This window comes from Mus caroli, chromosome 10 (genome assembly GCF_900094665.2).
Source record: "Mus caroli chromosome 10, CAROLI_EIJ_v1.1, whole genome shotgun sequence".
NCBI lineage: Eukaryota > Metazoa > Chordata > Mammalia > Rodentia > Muridae > Mus > Mus caroli.
Window position 1 is genome coordinate 108,374,424 of NC_034579.1, and position 19,849 is coordinate 108,394,272.

Consider the following 19,849-nt stretch of genomic DNA (forward strand, 5'->3'; position numbering starts at 1 on the left):
CACGGGAGCCTTCGTTTGAGGTCCCCCACTGACAAGGCACGGTGGAGTGACTCGCTGCTGACAGACTTGAGTCATGTCAGTGGGCTCTGGGGCATCAAATGAGAAGACCTGACAGAGATCCAAGGTCAGTGCTGATGGGGAAAGCTAACAGATGACAAGAAATATCTGGTCAAGTTAAGGTCACAAGTGTACTGTGAATCCTAACAAACATATTTAATTACTACGTTCACAAAGTTTGGATATATGCACTCTTTAGACTAAATCCGAGTGGCTTTTTTTTGTTTTGTTTTGTTGTATAGATTTTCTAAAAAAACATCACATTGGGTTATTTTAGTTGCTTCTACAGTCAACTGAAATCAGAGGATGTTAAAATTCAGGCACACCCTTAGACACAAACACATATCATAGGAGATGAGCAACATGACACTCAGCATCTGGCCCAGGGGACTGAGGGTTCAGATTTCGTTTGACAATTCGAGCAAAGAGGCCAAGAAAGGGCAAACTGGTGTGAGGTTTTCAGGGGACCTGGGTTCTGGGTCCATCTTTGCCAGCTGTCTATTGTGGGGGCATGATTTGCTTCTTCTGGACACAGATCTTGTCGCATGGGAAATGATGTTGCTGGCTTTTAATATCTTTCCTGTTCTAGGTTCCCCGGGTCCACATGGCTAGTGCCTCACCCAAATCCTCTACAAGCACATCCCCATGTTTTAAATCCAATCAAATTGGGTGGAGAAGGTAACATTCTAATTGACCATGCTTTAGCTCTGTGCCACATGATTTGACCTCGGGCACACATCTTGGTCTTATAATTTGCGGATCAAATATTTTCTTTAGAACTCAATTTTTTTTTTAAATTTCAAATTTAAAAGTTAAAAGAATTGAAAATTTAAAAGTTGAAAATTAGAACATTTATTATTTATTTATTTGTTTGTTTATTTGTTGATTGGGGGAGGGGCTGTGGAGTATGTCTGCGGAGTCAGTTCTTTCCTTCCACTATGTGAGTCCTAGGGTGGTCAGTCTTCGTGGCAAGCATCTTTGCTGGCTGAGCCATCCTGCCATTCTGGCTTTTAGTTTTTTATAGAATTTTTCATGAGTATATTTAGCTGTTACTTTGAGCTCTGCATTGTTTGTTTAAAATTTTAAATTTATTATTATTTTAAGATTTTATATATATATGTATATATAATACATACATACATACATACATACATACATACATATTGTAGCTGTCTTTAGACACACCAGAAGAGGGCATCAGATCTCATTACAGATGGTCGTGAGCCACCATGTGGTTACTGGGATTAGAACTCAGGACCCCCGTAAGAGCCGTGATCTTAACTTCTCTCAACCATCTTTACCAGTGTGAGCTGTTCCTTCCCAATATTTTTGTCCTGAGCTATTTCTACAACTAATGCAAACAGGGCTTCAAATTACGATGTAATAGTCATTTGGGACCAGCCAGTATCCACCTAGCACTTCTCACAGTGGTAAGACCCTGGGGAAGTGGATGTTTTGCTGGAAGGCCAGCAGCTGTAAGTGGAAGGGGGATTGACGTTGGTTAATCGTATTGCTAAAACTTTTGAGTTCTCCAAACGAGCTATGCTTACATCCTGGGAGAATCGGGTTTAACTGGGATTTCCTTTTGCTATCTGAGCTTGAAGACTCCCCTGTATTCTGTTGCACAGAGTCCCAGAGAAAAACAGCTGCTCACACAGGGGTGGTGGAAGATGTGACGTCACTCTAGGGAGAGTAATGCCTGAAGCTTCACCAAGGTAGAATCCCAGAGCTTCAGTTTTTGTGCACACAGAGTTGATATTTTAATCCTAAGGACTTTTCTCTCTGCATATATAGTCTGAAGGCCAGTGGTAGAGGACAGACATCACAGGTAAGGATGACACAGTCTTCTTGTCCTTGTCTGACACCATCCATAAATAAGGGATGGAGATGGATGAAGGGGTACACAGCCCAAGGACAGTTGTCTGGTTGAATCTGCTCACTCAGAGAATCCTGGATCTGTCAGCTCTCATAGCCTATTTCCTTTGTCGCCATCTTTTACACAACTCTATGCTGTGGGCCACTTGACAGTGTAACAACTGTAGAGAAAGGCCTGTTGCCAACTGCCTTGGCTCAGGGGCCTCTTCTGACAGGAAATGTGAAGAGAAAAATGAAGATTTCTTGTCTCAGACTTTACTAGACGGCACAAGTTTATTCTAAAAGTTATTCAAACCCTGTGAAGTAGAGGTTTCTATGGTGTCTTATTCATAAAGGATGACTAAAGAATCCAGTTCTTTCCACAAAAGAACTTTCATAATATTTGGCTTTCATAATATTTCAAATATTCTTTACTACCTCTGTATAGAAACAGGACAGTTTTGTGTGTGTGTGTGCGCGCGCGCCCGCAGAGTTAAAGATCAATTGATTATATAACAGAATTCCTTCAAGCAAATGCCTCATAAGAAAATTTATTACCTAAAAATTTCAAGCACCATGTGGTTGTGTTCTGTGTGCTTAACCAATAAACTCATTAAAATAACACCGAGCAAACCCAAACACGGCACAATGAAAGTCCTAACGCAGCCCACATTAACCAACCAACTTTAAAATAATATCTTTGTTATGGACTAAGGTTAAAATTCAGCAAATTCCTTATATTTTTTCCACTTGAGATCATGACTGGTTTTCTACTTCTTGAGAAATACACTTTTGTGGCTTTTTGATCAAAGCAAATAGACAACCCTGCCCTATCTAACCAAGGTTTTGAGAGGGGGAAAAAATAAAGGAGACAAACGTATGTAAGTCTTTTAATGTAAAAATTCTTAGTGTCCCTGTTCAGTATAGATGTTAGGAAGATGCTACCCACCACACGTGTGGGTGAGTTTGAGTGTGTGTCGGGAGGCATGGAACGGGGTGGGTGGGGGTGTGAGGAGTGGGGGTGGGGGAGGAAACAAAGGAATTTGGCTGCAAAATTGAGTAATAGTTTGAAACACTTGGCTTCCAGTTGTGAAAGATGAGCAACAGAGGGGGGAGAGATTGGGCTAACAAGGATCCACTTGAGGGAAGGTTAATCTTGGCTGGCAGGCTGACCGGGAGGTCAGCTCAGAGCACGCCTTCTCAGCTGGAGTGAGGCTTGCTTTGCCAGGCCAACTGTGTTCTGCTTTTCAGCTTCTGAATTGAATTGCAGGTTGCTTCGGAACAGCCAGCACCTCTGTCTCTCCTCTAAAAGGGTTGTCCAGTCACTGCCGTGTCCTGTCAAGGTCCCTATGTGTCATTTCTGCTAAGCAAGTAGCACAAAGGGAAGCCCTTCTTATTGCTATGTTAGGGGGTGTGTAGTGTGCACATGAGATCATTTTCCTCATGTCTGCTGATGGACCAAGACTTCTTCGGAAGGCAAGAGGGATAAAACAGGCACACGTAAGAGGTGATATATTTGGAAATAGTCATTGCTATACCGTTTTAAATAATCAGTGTTAAGTTAATTACAGATTTGAGGCACAAGAGAAGCATTTTAAGAGACTCTAGAGACTGTACCCTGATGTAGCCTAAAATTTCCAAACAGAAGCATTTATTTGGTGGGGGGAAGCTTTTATACCGAATATAATTTATAGTGAGTCTTTCACCCATTGTTTTTCCCCCCGTGTTGATGTTGTAACCACAGATTATTAATGTATGACAAGTTTGCAGTAGCAAATGATTTGGAAGTCCAAGGAGGGTAAACACGAGCCTCAGGAAAGGCTTTTGGTCTTAAGGAGGAGATTTCCCCTGATTTACCAGGATTCTGCTGGTCTGCAAGACCGAATCACACCGATCTTGCTAAACTTCATTACATAAACTTGTAAACATAAGTGTGCTTCTGTAGTCTGTGTTAGAGAGATAGCTCTCTACTCTGAAGCATCGTGGAAACCCATCACGGCTCCTTTGTGACGCCCACTCCTCTTATTTATTTTGAGGATAAAAACATTCAGCTGTTAAAGAAGGCTCGTAATGCTCACCCGATCAGTCATTTCAACGGACACAGCGACTTTTTTCAACACATAGATGCAGCCACAGAAACAAGGAAGCAAACACGTGAATCCTTCCTACAAGCTCCCTCCCTCACTTATCCATCCGTCTTCACCTGTCTCCAACTACTGTGGCTTACTCTGCCTAGGAAGCAAGGGAAAGTCTCCTGAAGCAACAAGGAAACACACACCCACCTGCTCAATTTATAACAGTGGCCCTAAACTATACACCAGAATGCCCGTCTTAGGGAAAAAACGAAAAACCGCACCTTGCTCCCTTGAAGGGACACTTCTGATCTGAGAGCTTCATTAATTATCTTTCTGGAAAGAAAAGTGTGCACAGTCATCACGGGTCATAACTAGACATTAAGAACTGGTTTTCTTGTATTGATTGGGAAACTGGCCTTGATGATAATTTCCATATCCTTGAATAAACTTACAGACCTTCATGTCATGAATAGCACCTACATCATAAGGCGGTTATGGTATAGTTAAGTCAGGGATTCATCAACATGTCTAGCACTCAGGAGGACAGGGTGAATTTCAATTATTTTTATTAAAGCAATAAAGTAAATTGGCTACGTTAATTCTCTTGTGTGTTAAAAATAAATACTGTGTTACATCATGTAAGCTGTCTCTAATTTAATTATATTTCAAATGGGACTGGGCAATCATTGCACATACTTTTATTCTGCTCTCTCTTTTTTCCCTTGTCCTGTTTTTGCCATGGGGATTCCAGCAGCGAATGCAGCCAATTATGTTAAGTTCAACATTGCAAATATTTGTTGAGCATCGATTAAAAGCCAAGCGTTGATGTGAGCCTTGGATATGAAGTAGAAGATTTCCTTCCCTACAAGAGCTTGCAGCCAGAAAAGGAGTCTATGCTGACGAGAAGAAGTCAGGAAATCTCGTTGTGGAGTGTTTCCGTTAGCTTAAGGGGTATATACTCGCCACTATGGGTTGATTCCTTTGTGTACTCTCAGAGTACATTTTAGTGTCTTCCACTCCAGGTATACAGTTTTGAGGACAGAATATACAGACCATGAGGAAGTACTCCTGCAGAGGAACCATGTTTTAAACAACCCCACCACTGGTATTAACAGTGTTGAGAGTCTTCCCGTGTGCTCACTAGGTAACATTATTCCATCCCATAAATCAACAACTCTTATTCTTTCATCTACTTTCAAATAAGGCTCAACCAACGTAACAGAAAAATTAACCAGGAGAGACAGGAGAAAATATGTTTCAAGAAAGGTCTCACTTCCTACTACATAGCTTATGGATAACAAAATTAATATTGAACTATGGAAAATGTACTAACCAGTTGTACATCGTAACTGTGGACTCCTTTTTTCCTCAGCTATTGAGTTTCCCAGGTGAAGTGGGGTATCCCTTTAGAGCAAACCACGTTAAAGAAAATAGTGAATTGAAGCTGACACACTTGGGATAGGAGCACCAAACTCACAGGCAGACGCACGCAGCGCAACACAACTGAATTTACCAAACAGCAACAGTAGAGATAAGCAGCCTGTGTTTGTGCCGCTGTCTGAAATTCATCAGTGTGGCCTGAGTCATCTTCCCTGCTACAAAGCAGGACTCTACACAGGGGTGGGGTGGGGGAGGTATTGATGTGGGTGTGAGAAATTTGAATATTGAAATTTGAATATTGGAAAGAATTGCCTCCTTGTAAAGACCTCAGTTTATCAGAAATATCAACTGGAGGGAAGAGAAGATGTTTACATAGAAATGTGACATTTGGCGTTATTTCACATTTGTACAAGTACATGAACAAAATAAAACTTAACAAAATTGCTCAAGTAGAGTTTACTATAGCTTTTCATTTATGTTCTATGGCATGTGGGTTAGGCTGACTGGGAGGATAGCCACAGGTATTATTAAAATTACTTAAGTACTTCAATTTGATAGAATATGAACATTCACTATTAACAAAATATTAATAATTGTTAATAATTATTTAGTAATAAAATAGAAAGTGTTATTAATGAAAATACAAATTAGATATCAGCTTGAAAACTACCAATATTATGTAGCATATTTAACTTTGATGGTTTTATGGGATTGCTTGCTCTATGTTATTTTTATGCCTTAGGCAGTTTGGAAATTAAAAAGCAGCCGACTAGCTCAAATTAAGAACTGCATTATGAGAAGTTATGCACAAATTTTGTGTTTCTGAACTTCCTTAGCCTTATTCAAGTGTGACAGCTTCCACTGAGGTCTTATTTCTTCATTCATCTCTCATAGCATTCACTATGTCAACATCTTTAGTTCCCCTTAGTTAGAAGAAAATGTAAACAGAAGAGAAGAACCCGAAGACCATGCTGTTCTATGCACACATTCACTGAAGCTTCAACAACTCCATTACATACATATTGGGCATAATATAACCTGTAACGTATTTGTTCCAAATTTATGTTATTAAATTGTCTGAAACTTAACTCACTATTTAAAAAGTATTTCAACTAATTTAGCCAATTAGCATCAACATTGCTCCCATAACATAATCTCTACTGGACTCTTAACCCCCAATACTGGAGAAGACAGACTTCGTTACAGTGCAGAAAAGTTATGGGTCTTCTCCCTTAAGCAAAATATAAATAATGCACCTGCCAAGACAAATGGCAGACATTTTGCAATTGGTCTAAATTGTAGGACACACCTATTAAGCCTTTTGGAACTATTTCTAAAGGGCAAACATTTTTCTTTTGCTTAAAATGCCTGTCTCTGTTTGAAGAGAACCAGAGATGTTCAATTTTTGAAGAAGATTCTAAAACTTTTTTTAAAAAAATTTAACTTTGAAACTGCATCTTAAGTGTTTAAAACATATAAAAGTCTGAAGCCATACATGGTACAGCTGAGATTTTTCTGGTTATTTCTAAGTAACACCAGTTTTTACTAATTAGGTATAGAACTAAATTTTGTTTCAAAATACCATATGGAGAAGCAACCAAATCCCATAAATATAAAGGTTCTTGTGATTCTCTTTGTCCCTACAGCCCATGTTTGCTAAGGGATGGGATGTACATTGACAAGGAAAAGCTTAGTTCTCATTTAAAAGTAAAATAAGTAGTGGTCTATTTTCCAAATATTTTTTCCATATATTTCCATGTAGAGGACTATATGGAAAAGCAAGTAACTATATTAGCCTGCCTGGGTACCACACTAACTAGACGATGAAAACATAAACTAGCGTGCAGAACTCTATGTCTATGACCCTGTTTGAAAACTGCCACATTGGATGGACGAAAAGAACTCAGCCTAAGATTAGCTGCCAGACCCACTTTGCCTCTGACCGCTCACACAGTGGTTGTCTACTTTCTGTTTTAACTTCTGTGTGTGCCTTATTTTCTGCAGAGTGAACCTTACAACCTAAGCAATGGGAGTGGACGAGGTAGGTAGAGAAGAGGGAGGAGAGGAAGAACTGAAGGAGAAATTTCCAGTTTTCAATGATGTTCAGAGGTCCAGCTATAGGTTACTGGGGAAGAATGCAGGCTTAACGTGACTGTAGAGGCTGCCTTTGGATTTACGTTCTCTGGGAATAGAGGATATAAAATGATGCACAATGCCCACGCCTTTTATGAAGAGGGGTAGGAAACCTTTACCTATGATGGCTATTAGTCAGCTATCAGAGTGTGGCTAGTCTATCTGGCAAGTGTTTACAGCTGGAACTTGGTATACAATCTGCTTGTAAAGCACAACACAACACAACAAAACATTTATCCTTTTACTTTAGAGGTCTTGGGAGATAGCATTTAGACTAAATGAATGGTGATACCCTACTGCAAACAGTATAAGACAGCTTTCTAGGCCATTCACCTATGTATCATGACACTCAATTACTGCTTTGCGCCAGGGTGGTGAGATCATAATTTTAATGCTCCATTAAAAAGTTTCAAAAAACTTAGTTCTTAAAACAAGAAAAATCAAGAAATCACATGGTTATTTACTTGAATATGAGTAAATAAAAAGTCCCCATTTACAGTGGTTCTCAACAGGTGGGCCGCAGCCCCACCGGCAAACCTCTGTCTCTGAAAGAATGTACACTACGATTCATAACAGTGGCAAAATTGCAGTTATGAAGTAGCAACAAAAATAATTTTGTGGTTGGGGGTCACTACAACATGAGAAACCATATTAAAGGGTCTCAGTCTTAGGAAGGTGGAGAAGAGCTGGGTTAGGAATTGACATCGACGCAGAAATGTTCAGGTAGTACTAGGGGGAACCAAAAGAGGGCATCACTTACTCCTAAGTCTGCAGAGAAGCCCCTCGAGGTGTCAAACACAAAACCCAAATCTTCAACCCAGGGTGAAGGACATACCACCACTGCTCCTGGCATTTTGTGCCAGGAGGAGGAGAAGGAGGAGGAAGAGGAGGAGGAGGAGGAGGAGGAGGAGGAGGAGGAGGGGGAGCGTGAGCCCTGAGAGGAGCCTACCAGTGTAGACACTCTGAGTTTGATGTTACAGAAGGCACAGAGAGCCCCTTTCCTTAGACACCGGGTGCAGAGTGTCATCAAGTAGCATCCTTCCTAATTGAATTCTAACTTTCAGAGATTGTCTATAGTGAGAAAGCAGTGGCAGTAGGTGGCAGTAACTTCTGAGATGAGAAGGCAGGATGCAATTAGATACATCTGAGGTATATGGGAAATCGCGTAAAAAAAAAAAAAGAATTTTAGGCTTTTGGTAACATAAGCCCAACAAATGTTCATTCCTTCACGTGGGAGGAAAAAAAAAAGTAAGCCGGACACTTCGTCAACGTGTTTGCATATTTTGTAATATGTTATATGATACGTTTGCAGTGTGTGTGAGGGGGGCTGCTCACTGCACTTGTCTATAGTCAAATTTCCGCAGCGTTGGGGGCGGGGGTAGCGTAGTCCCTAAAAGAGAAATCACCAAGTTGGTCTCAGAAACAAACTGGAGAACACATTATCCCTCGAATTACTGAAGTTAGCGGTTAAACTAGGGAGGCTGGGGGTGGCGGGGTGGGAGGGAAGCGTATTAAAGTCTGTGGTAAGACAGCTGTTCCGAAGGAAATGTAAATTCGGAGAGAACGCTTGTTTCCCAGAGCAGAATTCCAACCCTAAAAAAATTATCACTGCATGTAATGATTTCAACTGAAGGGAAACCCGGTGGGGAAAAATTATGTTCTATCCAGTCAAATAATAGTGATCTCAATAGTTTCACGGAACACGGAGGTGCCCAACACGGAAACCTAGGAGGCTGGTCTCTTTCTTAAGTCACAATATCAAAACAGGTTGAACGATATTTTCTGTTGCCCATTGTCTCCAGAAGAAAAACAAAACAAAACAACCACTCACTGCCTAGCAGGGGAACATTGTGTAAGCCTGGTGTTTCTTCCCGCAAAACTCCTAACCAGAGGGGGGAAAAAAACCGAACTCACAACCGTTTCAGTCAACTCCTGCCAAGGTACATCAGAGAAAGCCGAAACTGGGAACACAGGGTTTGGAATGGGCTCGGCGAAATGTCTTGATTTAAAAATAAAATAAAATAAAATAAAGACCACAAATTTATTTCACCTCGTAGTTAGGAGATCGGGTTACCTCAAGGTGGCCTCGACCCTGGTCTCTGGGCCCCAAGGAACCGAGCTTCAGATTAGAAGGAGAGTCGGGAGGAGTACTTATCTCGGTCCCACAGAGATGAGTCGCTTCTGAGTCACCTCATCTACCCCACCACCTGTCACCCTACCGCCTGGGCTTCTCAGAGACCACATTATTAAGGAACCGCAGCCTCGGTTCCACGGTCGGGGATTTGGACGTGATAGCAGGAGCAGAAAAGCTAGGACAATTCCCAGGGGCCGATAGAAAGCTCCAGGTCCCCCTTTGGATGTCTGCGGCGCCCCTGTTTACCCTCCCGGCTGCCTTCAGCCCACTTCCCTTAGCTGCGGCGGGGGAGGAGATGGTTAAAGATTACAATGTGGCCGGCGGCACTTCAAAGGGCGGTTCGGCCAGCCAAAGGTAAAGATAACGTTCTGGCAGCTCTAATCGGGGGTTTGTGGTTGCCACATTTTAATCACTTTGTTTAAAAAAAGAAAAGGGAAGAAAAAAAGAAAAGAGATTTCACCACACTCCAGTGTTGGGGGGGGGCGGTGTGTGCAGAGCAGCACCCCCCGGGGGGGGGGGCTTGAAGAAGTTGTGTTTCTCTTGCAGGGAAAGTTTTTCAGCCCAGACGCAGAGGTCGAGCCTGTGAGCAGTAGGACAACCTGCCCTTGGGTCCCAGGTCCCTGAGCACAAACCCCCACTCGGCACACAAATGCGCACATTCGGAGGGACTGGTCCTGCGTCCTGCCAGGCGCAGCACTGCAAAGCAGCCTGCGCACCGGCTCTCTGCCCCGTGCGCTTCAAGCTCCTTCTCCCAGGGTACAGAAAGCCAGGCTCTGCTCTGTCAGAGAGAGACACGTGCCTTTCTCTGGAGGCCTAAACAGGTCTGGTCAGGATGCCCTTGGCAAACTCGCCTGCCCCCTCCGGAGCAGGCGTGTGCTTGTGGGGAGCCCCAGCCTAGGTTTCCCACCTACCCCCCAATCCCCCTTGAGCTCGGTGCCCGCAGCGAGGCGGGGGGTCACTTACAGGTAGGAGGTGAAGACGCTGAGGTTGGAGGGCAGCTCCGAGAGCCCCAGGTCCGAGCAGTCCACCCTGAGCAGCATCCTGCCATCCAGCTCACAGTGACAGTGTGATGGGCAGCCCCGCGGTATCGCATCTGGTCCCGGTGGGCTGCCTGCGGCCACCAACTGCAGCAGCGCGAGCAAGGACAGGAGCATGTGGACGCAGGAGGTGTCCATGGTGCCCGAGACTGGGAGCGGAGGAGCAGGGAGCCTGTAGAGGGCAGCGCCGGGGCTGATGCAGAACCGAAGCGCTCCGGGATCTTCTCCACTGGCTTCTGCAGCTCACCAGGCGTCTGCAACCCCAATGGGCGTCTGCCGGGTCGTAGCCCCGTGGGGACCGCGCAGAGAACCGTGGTCCCACCGGCCTCGGGAGCCCTCTCTCTGAAGTCGCCGCAGTGGCTGTGAGCGTTGTTGCTGCTGCAGGCGGTCTGAGCTGTGTGCAGCAGCATCTCCGCTCGCACGCTCCTTTTTTAAAGCGCTCCAGCCAAATTGCGCGCCCAGTGACGTCAGCGCAGCCCTGCTTTCCAGGCACCCCCGAGCCCGGCCTCACTTTCCCTCCTCCCTCCCACCATCCCTGGATCCGGCTGCGCGGCGTCTGGCAGCCTGAGGTCTTGGGGAGTGCTGGGCGCTTCCAATGGGTGGGTACCTGCACCCAGCGTCCCGGGCCCGGCAGGGGTCCCCCACCTGCACCCACCCTCTACAGTTCCTGGGTACCCGCGACTGAGATGTGAGAGCTAAGGGGGACTTGCTTCAAAACCACCTAAGGGGACACTTAGGGACTGAAAGATAGATAACACAGGCTTTCTCTGGTCCATGTCAGATAACCTAGGGGGATGCATGCAGTGCTTGTAAAAAGGACCAAAATCTGATCCGAAAGATTGGCATCACAGAAAGAGAGCAGGAGTCCCCCGGGAAGATGGGTGGCCTTTTTGATCCTTCCATCAGGGCACTGTCTGGCTCCCTCTTGCTCAACTATCAAAGCCTCAAAGAAATCGCTAAACAAATAAAACTAGTAAGCCGGTACTCCAGGGTCCTTCCAATTCATCCTGGATCAGGGCAGCAAACTGGCTTTAAAAAGGCAGCGGCCTCGGGGGTGGGGGTGATATTCTCATGCTGTTCACTTGTGGAGGGATCTTAAAACCAAGAGCGCAGGTGAGTCTCCTAGGCCTCCTTCCAGACGCCTTGGAAGAACACTAGTGAAAGAAGAAAGTTCTTACGCACTAGCAGGGACTGCTGGGAAAAAGGATGAGAAGAAAGAAGAACCTGAAGATTTGGTCCTCCCTCCCTCCCTCTGTCACCCTCCCTCCCTCCCACCCTCCCTCTCTCCTGTTCCCCTTTTCCCTCCCTCCCCCTCCCCCCTTTTTTGGAACTAGACCCCAGTGAAGTAAAAGTCGACCACACCTGAGCGAACAGCTGTGGATTTCAGGCCAAGCCTACCTTGCCAACTCTCAATAACACCGGTTCCCCTCTGGACCACAGGAAGTCAGTCCGGGAGCCCTTTGGCTTTCAAGTCCACCTAGATTTGCTTCTTAGTCTGTCCAGTGGAGTTTATCTGAGAAACTGAATTTTATAAGCAGGGAGACTTTCCTTTACGTGGTATGTTTATCACCTTTAGTCTTAGGAGTAACGGTTCTTAAACTTGCCTCTTCACCTGCCTGACATAGACATATACGGATACATGCATATTTATGAATTTATATTATTTCATTTGAACCTATAGTCCGAGGATGGATTTTTGTTGGGTGAGGCCTGATATCAGTAAGTTTGTGTTTCTCCTGGTTGGGGGCCAGACAGACACAGACAGACAGACAGACAGACAGACAGACAGACACACACACTTGCAGAGCACAGTCAAGGTCTTTCTCATCTTATTCATTTATCAAGGGAAGAAATCATGGCCTAGGAACTGTGAAGAGTAGTTCCACGGAGAACCATGCCATGAGTTAGACTTGGTTTCTGGGAAGCCAATGCATTCCCCTCACTGTGTTCTTTCCCCTTACCTCCTCTCTCATTCACAATACACCCACTGCTCCTGTCCTCTGCCCACTCTCACTGGTTTTTGTCCTTTTCAGCCATTCCATCCACACTTAGAGAATGCCGACTCATTACCTATTTTCCTTCCATTAAAAAAATGGAACTGGAGACTCTCACTCTTTCTGAGGATTGCATGGGTACCCGTAGGGATGCAATCGGGACGTCTGCAGTGTCCTAGACCTTAGTTACCTTTCTTTACCCAAGGATCATTTATCTCAAGTGTTTAATCAACTTTAGCTTGATCACTTTGAGGGAAGGGACTAGGCATGCAGAAATGGTTGTGCCCATAATCTGTTTAAAAGCACCAAACAACGTCCTTTGATGTCAGTGTTACCCAAAGGAGCAAAGCGTTGCCGTGGAACGGGTCAGGTAGAACTGCATGTGAATTTAGATTCTTCCAGTTTCATGCTGCTTGATCACAGACCCCAAATGAGTCTGTGTATCACAGTTACTGTGTATCACAGTAACTCTCAGTAAACGTCCTGGTAAAGTGGTGGAGGTATTATTTATCTTGGTTGTTCTAGATGTTACAGTGTCTGGAACTTGGCCCATGCCAAATTTACAAGCCATCAGTGATTTTCCTCTTCTTTCTTTTTTTTTGGGGGGGTGGGAGAAGTGTTGAAGCTTGTTAACACACGAAGTTGGGGCAGAAAGGTTTCTGATTTGATAAAACAGGGAAGACAGATATGTCAAATAAAGATGGGGGCATCAATTACATCTTCCTTCTATTTTTCTTTTCCCCTTCTTCCCCTTCCCTTCTTCTCTCCATTTTGCAAATTCAACATTTACCTCCCATTGGTAAGAATACTCCATAATTCTCCTTTTGGAGCTGCCTCCCAGACTTTGAATTGGTCAGCCTTATAGCTGACCCCAGGAGAGTGGCCTGGGTCCGATTGGAGGATTGTTGTGGACCCTGGAGTCAGAGGACCCTCCCTCTGACTTCATAAGCTCTAAGACTAACATTCTGAGTTCAGAGAAGCTTCAGCTTCTGCCTTATAGGGAAATCTCACCGGCAATAAATGGATTCTTAGAAGTAAATTCCTAAGGTCGCCTGAATCTAAATCCTTCTGCTCCCATCCCCAAGTGCACGAACACATAGCTTTGCTAGTTACTTGACTCAGTGAGTAAGAATCCCCCGTGGCCAATTTACAACCCAGCTCAGGAGAAACCTTGAAAGCATAGGACTTCAGAGGGCCTGATGGTTCTTTAAGCTCTTGACAACCCTGTGAAAGAGTTCACAAAGGGAATGCTACAGCTGGTGGGAAATTTATTTCTTGAGTAGAGATGTATGTGAATGACTTAAGTTTCACCGAAAGATGAAACACAGCAAAATCAAATGTCTCACACCCAAAAGGAAAGTTTCAATAAGACTTGCGAGAATGATCTCTGCTTTCTAGAAAATACCATCTAATTTATAAATGTTTCAAATTGACTGGTAATGAGCAACGGCATTGACTGGGCCTTTAGAGTGACACATACATAGTCACATACAAGGTTGTGGGATTCAGGGATGCTGTCATTTTCACCTGACATTTAAAGATGGGAAATGTCAGTTTTTATGTTGGGTTTTGGACCTGAGTCTTTGTCCTATCCCAAGAATTGTGCCCTTTTCCTGGTAACTTTAGAACCTGGATAGAACTTTATGTTTATTATAAGTTTGATATATATATATATATATATATATATATATATATATCACTATATATTTTCATATATACCAATATCCTCATATATTCTAATATATTCTGATATATGAATATTCACATATATTCTGGTATATCCTGATATATGAGTATTCACATATATCAGTGTATATATATATACATATACATATATATATACATATGTATATATATACATATATATGTGTATATTCTGAATTCTCTCCTATTGGAGTTAGAGAGAGGCACTCTATCTTTTATGTGATAATAAGGTTAGCAGGGTGAAGCTAGACTCATTTAACAGCCTTTATGGTTTTCTTTATGATTTTGGAAAGTATGTCAGTATTAATGAGCTACCGAGCAATGGAACATTTCGTGCTAGAGTGGAAGTCACTTCTTTAGACCCTTCTCTTCAAGTTCCTTGATGCCAGTAAGGTGTAGTCTGGAACATGTTCTACTTTCTGGGTTGGCTAAAGGAATGTTTCCCCAGTTCTTTAATCTTTAATGGAAGTCCACAACTCAAAACACTCATGTGTGCCACGAGAATTACTAACAAGCTTAGCCGAAGCATGCTGGGATAATTTTAGCTAGCAGGTAAGTCAATATTTCTTTTACAAGAATAGTGAAATAGTGTTTACACAACTGGTGGGCTATTATGGACTTGTTTAACTTGTTTGAAAGAGTATAGAGCCCGTTATTTGCCCTCCTCATTTTACATTCATGATATAATCAGGCTAATGCCGAACGTCTTAACTCCCTTTTACCAACCACGTCTAATTAATTGAGAAGGGAGGAGGAGGAGGATTTAAGAATAAAGATCTATTTTCTTTGGGGGATTATTTATTTTGTGAGAAAGCATTAGTTCAGCTAATTCATTACTTTGAAATAGCCCATTATGTGAAATCAATTGGATCTGTCTTTGATTTTTATCAGATATAAAGGCAACCTTTAACTGTATCCATATGTTCTAAAGGAGAGGACAGTGGTGTGTGACACTACACATTCTTTCGCTTGTTTTGACCCGCTGGTCTAATTTGTCTCTGATAATGAATGCTCTCCTACCACCACTCAGCCTGCCTTCCCGAGAACACGCATCCCATCCACCTTACTTGGAAACCAGAGAGAGTTCCTTTTCAAACTAAGAATAAAACTAATGAGAAAAAAAAATAGCAAACATTTGAAATAGTCTTCCTGCTCATTCATGTGATTTATCAGTTCCTCCACATACTGCCCTAGTGTTTACACAAACTCTTCCACATGTCCACTGTCCACATGCTCAGACTTAAACTGCAGGACTCAGGCAAGACTTATCTGTACTCCAACAAGGATAGAACCCTGAGAGCCATTTCCCTCTGACAGCTGTTTCATCCTGGGCCCTCATTCTATCCTTTGTCTTAATCCTTCCTCTGCAAACCTCAAAACATAAAGTCTCCACACCTGTGGTTCTGTGAGAAATACATAGTGGCAAACTTTGAACTGAGCTATGGTAAGTCTCTGTAGTCTTTGGCCCATGGGAATATTCAAATTCAGCAGGGGCACAGCTATGTTTGACTTCAAGGTGCCTCCCTAGAGCCTATTGGGAATTTTTAAAAATATAGGACACAGTGTTCTAAATAAATTATGATTTAAAAAAAAACTCTTCAAAATTTGCATTCTGCAACATCTATGATTTTGACATTTTTGGCTAAAGGACTGTGAATGTATCAACATTAGCATATCAAGGAATATCTATTTTCTCAGAAGAGAACAGATCAAGGCAGAAAAAAAAGGTTTTTGTTTTGTTTTGTTTTGTTTTGCTTTGTTTTTTGGATGAGGAAAGAGTGGGAGATCTAATCAAGACCAACGCCTGGGGCCAGGGTAATAGCTTCATCAGGGATGTGTTCCTTAGCACCCACGTAGGTGCATTTCTGTGATGTCAGGACTGGGGAGACTTAGTAGTCAACTAGTCAACCCAAAGTTGTCCCTGACTCCACCTCCAAAGAAATAAGGTGGAGAGTGTCTGAAGGAAACACGTGGCATCAACTTCATACCTCCATACACATGCACACAAGTGGACACGGACATGAACAGACATACATGTACACACATACAGAAAGAACCCAGTCTGGAGAGGGTAAGCGGTTAGCTTAGGTGATGTATGACCATTGCTGGACAAGGTCTCCTTTATAGAATCGAAACTCCCCCTGAACTTAGGTTCTTGACAAATTTTTATGAAAAGGTAGCAGAAAACCTTCTGTATGTGACAGCCAACTCTCTCGAAAACTAGAAAATAAATACCAGAATACCAGATAGTGAGCACATTCAAGCCAGAGAGCAGATGAAGTGATGGGCCTGAAACTGTGGAAGACAGAGTGGGAGTGTCTACTTAGAGATCTGATTCCGTGGACGTGCACAATACATAAAGTAAAACAGACAGCGAGAGGCACCGTTTCCTCTGGTGTCGCATTCTAATGAGTCCGAGCATGCAGCAGCAGCTACGGTCTCATAAAGCCGGGCAGAACCTATTGCACAAACGCCGTAGCTCAAGCCGGTGAGTCAGCGTGGAACACTGTCCAGATTTCAGCTATTAAAGTTTACAGAAACCTTTTGTGGAGTGTTACCAGGTTTGTGGATTAATAAAAGCAGCCTGTTTGTTTTCGTTGGCCTTTAACAAGATACAATGTTTTGATTTTGAATGTCGTTGATTTCTTTTCTTTTGCACCATAGATTTTTAGATTGGAATTTTGTCTAAAGAAATCTCAATCGTAGACTGAAAAAAAAAATCTAAATCCATTTTCTAAGATGTGATACACCTCTCCCCCCCTCCAGTTTCCTTACTGTTGCTTCTTTTCTTTAGTCACGCCCTCTCTGTCTACCCACTCCTCTGTGTTCTCCCCACTTTTTCCTCCAGGCTTACTGAGCATGCGTAGACCGTGTGAGGGTCACTGGCTCAGTCGCTGATGATAGAAATAGCTCATCATATCAACCCAGGTCAAATCTTGGCTTCCCAAGGACTAGAGTACAAAACTCTGACTAGTCATTGATAGGCTGTGTGAATTGAAACAGTTCGTTGGAGACCCAATGAAAAATGACGTTTGTTGATCCAGAGATTGTAATTAGCACACACCGTATTAGATCTCACTGTTAGTTTTCAAACAGTTTGTTTTGCAGCTTCTCCTCCCTACTCTTCGCTCCAGCTCTGCTCCATGTTGTCCCGGCCCGGCCCATCCTCATAGTCTTCTTTATGCGTCTATAGTCACGTGGCTGTCGCCATTCAGCTTTCTTCAAAAGCCTTCCTCCCACCCCCCCACCCCCTTGTGATCTCTTTTCTACTGTTCTAGTTTGTAAACTTACCCTACCTACACACATACATAACAACAGGAAGCTAGAGTCTGCACGAGAGAACACGTAGCCTTTGTCTTTCTGAGTCTGGCTGATTTGACTTACCACAATTCTTTCCCATCCACTCATATCCCTGAAGATTTTTACAGTTTTATTTTTCTTTACAGCCGAATAACATTCCATCCTCTGTACATGCGTTTTCACTACCTTTCACCAGTTGATGGACACCCAGACTGTCGTGCTTCCTTGCTGTTGTGAAAAACGTACCATAGACGTGCCGGTATCGCTGCGCTAGGACCTAGAGTCCTTTAGGGTAGACACCCAGGAGTGCTGCAGCGGGGGCACATGGTATTTCTAGCTTTAATTCTTTGTGAAACCCCCAGATTCATTTCCACAGCAGCCGTATTTACATCCCTACTGTCCGTGAACATGGATTCCTCTCATTTCCTCAATCCTCTCCAACCTTTGCTTTCCTCATTGGAGGGAGGTAGCATTTCAAAGTGATTTTTAACTTACATTTTCTAATGGCAAACACAGTTGAACACTTGACAACATTAATTAGCCATTTTTAGTTCTCTTTCTGAGAGCTTTGTGTTCACTGCACTAGCTCACCTGACTATTGGTACTTTGGGGTGTGTGTGTGTGTGTGTGTGTGATTTTTACAATTACAAACTATTCTAGATATTATCCCTGTACCTGAAATGTTGATCAAGGTTTCCTCCATTCTGTAGGCAATTTGTCCACTCGGCAGGTAGTTTCCTTCGATGTGTAGAAATGTTTTCAGTTTCTTATGGTCCTGTTTGTTAATTTTCAAGGTTATTTATTACTTTTCTCATTGAGTCCAAACAGTTCTTTCCATATGCACATATTCATGTGCTCATCCACTGGCATGTTAAGACCCTGCAGAGTTATGCTCCCTCCCCCATCAGCCACAACTGCCACCAGCTCCTCAGTTAGGAACAGGACTGGGATCTCTAACTAGCCTGACCTGGGTCATCCATGGAGAACCCCAGCTGCTGTGGATTCATGAAGGAGACGTGCTCTCCTCGTCTGCAATAGGAAGTTAATTGTGCTAACACGGCAGGGACGAAAAACTGTCCATCTACTAAATGCCAAGTACTGGGAAGTGGGGATCAATATAAATGGAGCTTTTTTTTCATGTAGTTTACCACCGAGTTGAGGAGAAACATGGAAAACAGAAAATCAAAATGCGACGTAATATCAGGGACGGAAACCATCCTGTTAGAGTGAAAAGGGAGGAGAAGCAGAACAGCTTTATGGGAAAGGACACATTTGGAGCAGGTTAGTCGCAAGGAGAATTTGCTACATGAAGAGGTATTGGAGAAACTGGATGGAAACAAAGTATCATTTTGCCAGACATTAACTAGACTTCAGAATGGGGACCACATGTGCAGTTTGGGAGATGGGTGTAATGCAAAGCTGGAAAGAGGGATTTTAAAAGGGCGCCCTAACCTTTGCTAAAATATCATTTAGTCCTGCTTACAGAAAGCCACTGGATCTCTAAGCAAGGTAGTGTCATAGCTGTGTTTTATCTCCTTCAGGAGAAAATTCTGAGCTGCTGGAGATACTAGGGGAAGTCAGAGGGGTAGGAGTTGTCACTGAGGTCAGCACAAGTGTGGAGCACTACAATCAGCCTAAAGCAGAAGCCATGGGGAGGAGCCAGGTGTTAGAGTCTACAGATAACGAGCAGAAGTTGGTGACTGAGGAACCTACAGGGTCTGGGTGGACATAAAGTCTCTGTTGCTCTAGCCTAGGAGACTGAGCTCAGTCCTTCACGGTGGCTTTAAGTTGCCATTTTGACTTGTGTCCCTATTTATGCCTGATGCTATTCTAAGTGTATTAAACACTGGTTTTTGTTTGTTTTTAGGAATAAGGAAAAAAAATGAGGCTCAGTTATTAAGCAACTTTCCAAAGCCACTCTATTGATACATGATATAGATGACATTAATCTGCTTTCTACTTCATTGAAATCATTGAAATGCCCTGGAAGGGGAGCAAGACTTGAAGAGGAGGAGAAAAAGAAGGAGAGGGAGAAGGAGAGGGAGGAGGAGGAGGAGAAGGAGGAGGAGGGAGGAAGGGGGAAGGAGAGGGGGGGAGGAGGAGGAGGAGAAGGAGAAGGAGAAGGAGAAGGAGAAGGAGAAGGAGAAGGAGAAGGAGAAGGAGAAGGAGAAGGAGAAGAAG

General features: G+C 43.4%; 1 protein-coding gene across 1 annotated transcript in view; it reads right to left on the reverse strand.

Moving 5' to 3' along the window:
* Positions 1-11,046, reverse strand: part of Lgr5 (leucine rich repeat containing G protein-coupled receptor 5) — a 132,544-nt gene extending 121,498 nt beyond the window's left edge. The window contains exon 1 of the mRNA XM_021173502.2: positions 10,597-11,046. Coding sequence (XP_021029161.1) covers positions 10,597-10,808 — 212 coding nt within the window. The 5' untranslated portion in view covers positions 10,809-11,046. The remainder of the gene's footprint in view (positions 1-10,596) is intronic.
* Between the last annotated feature and the right edge of the window lie 8,803 nt (positions 11,047-19,849).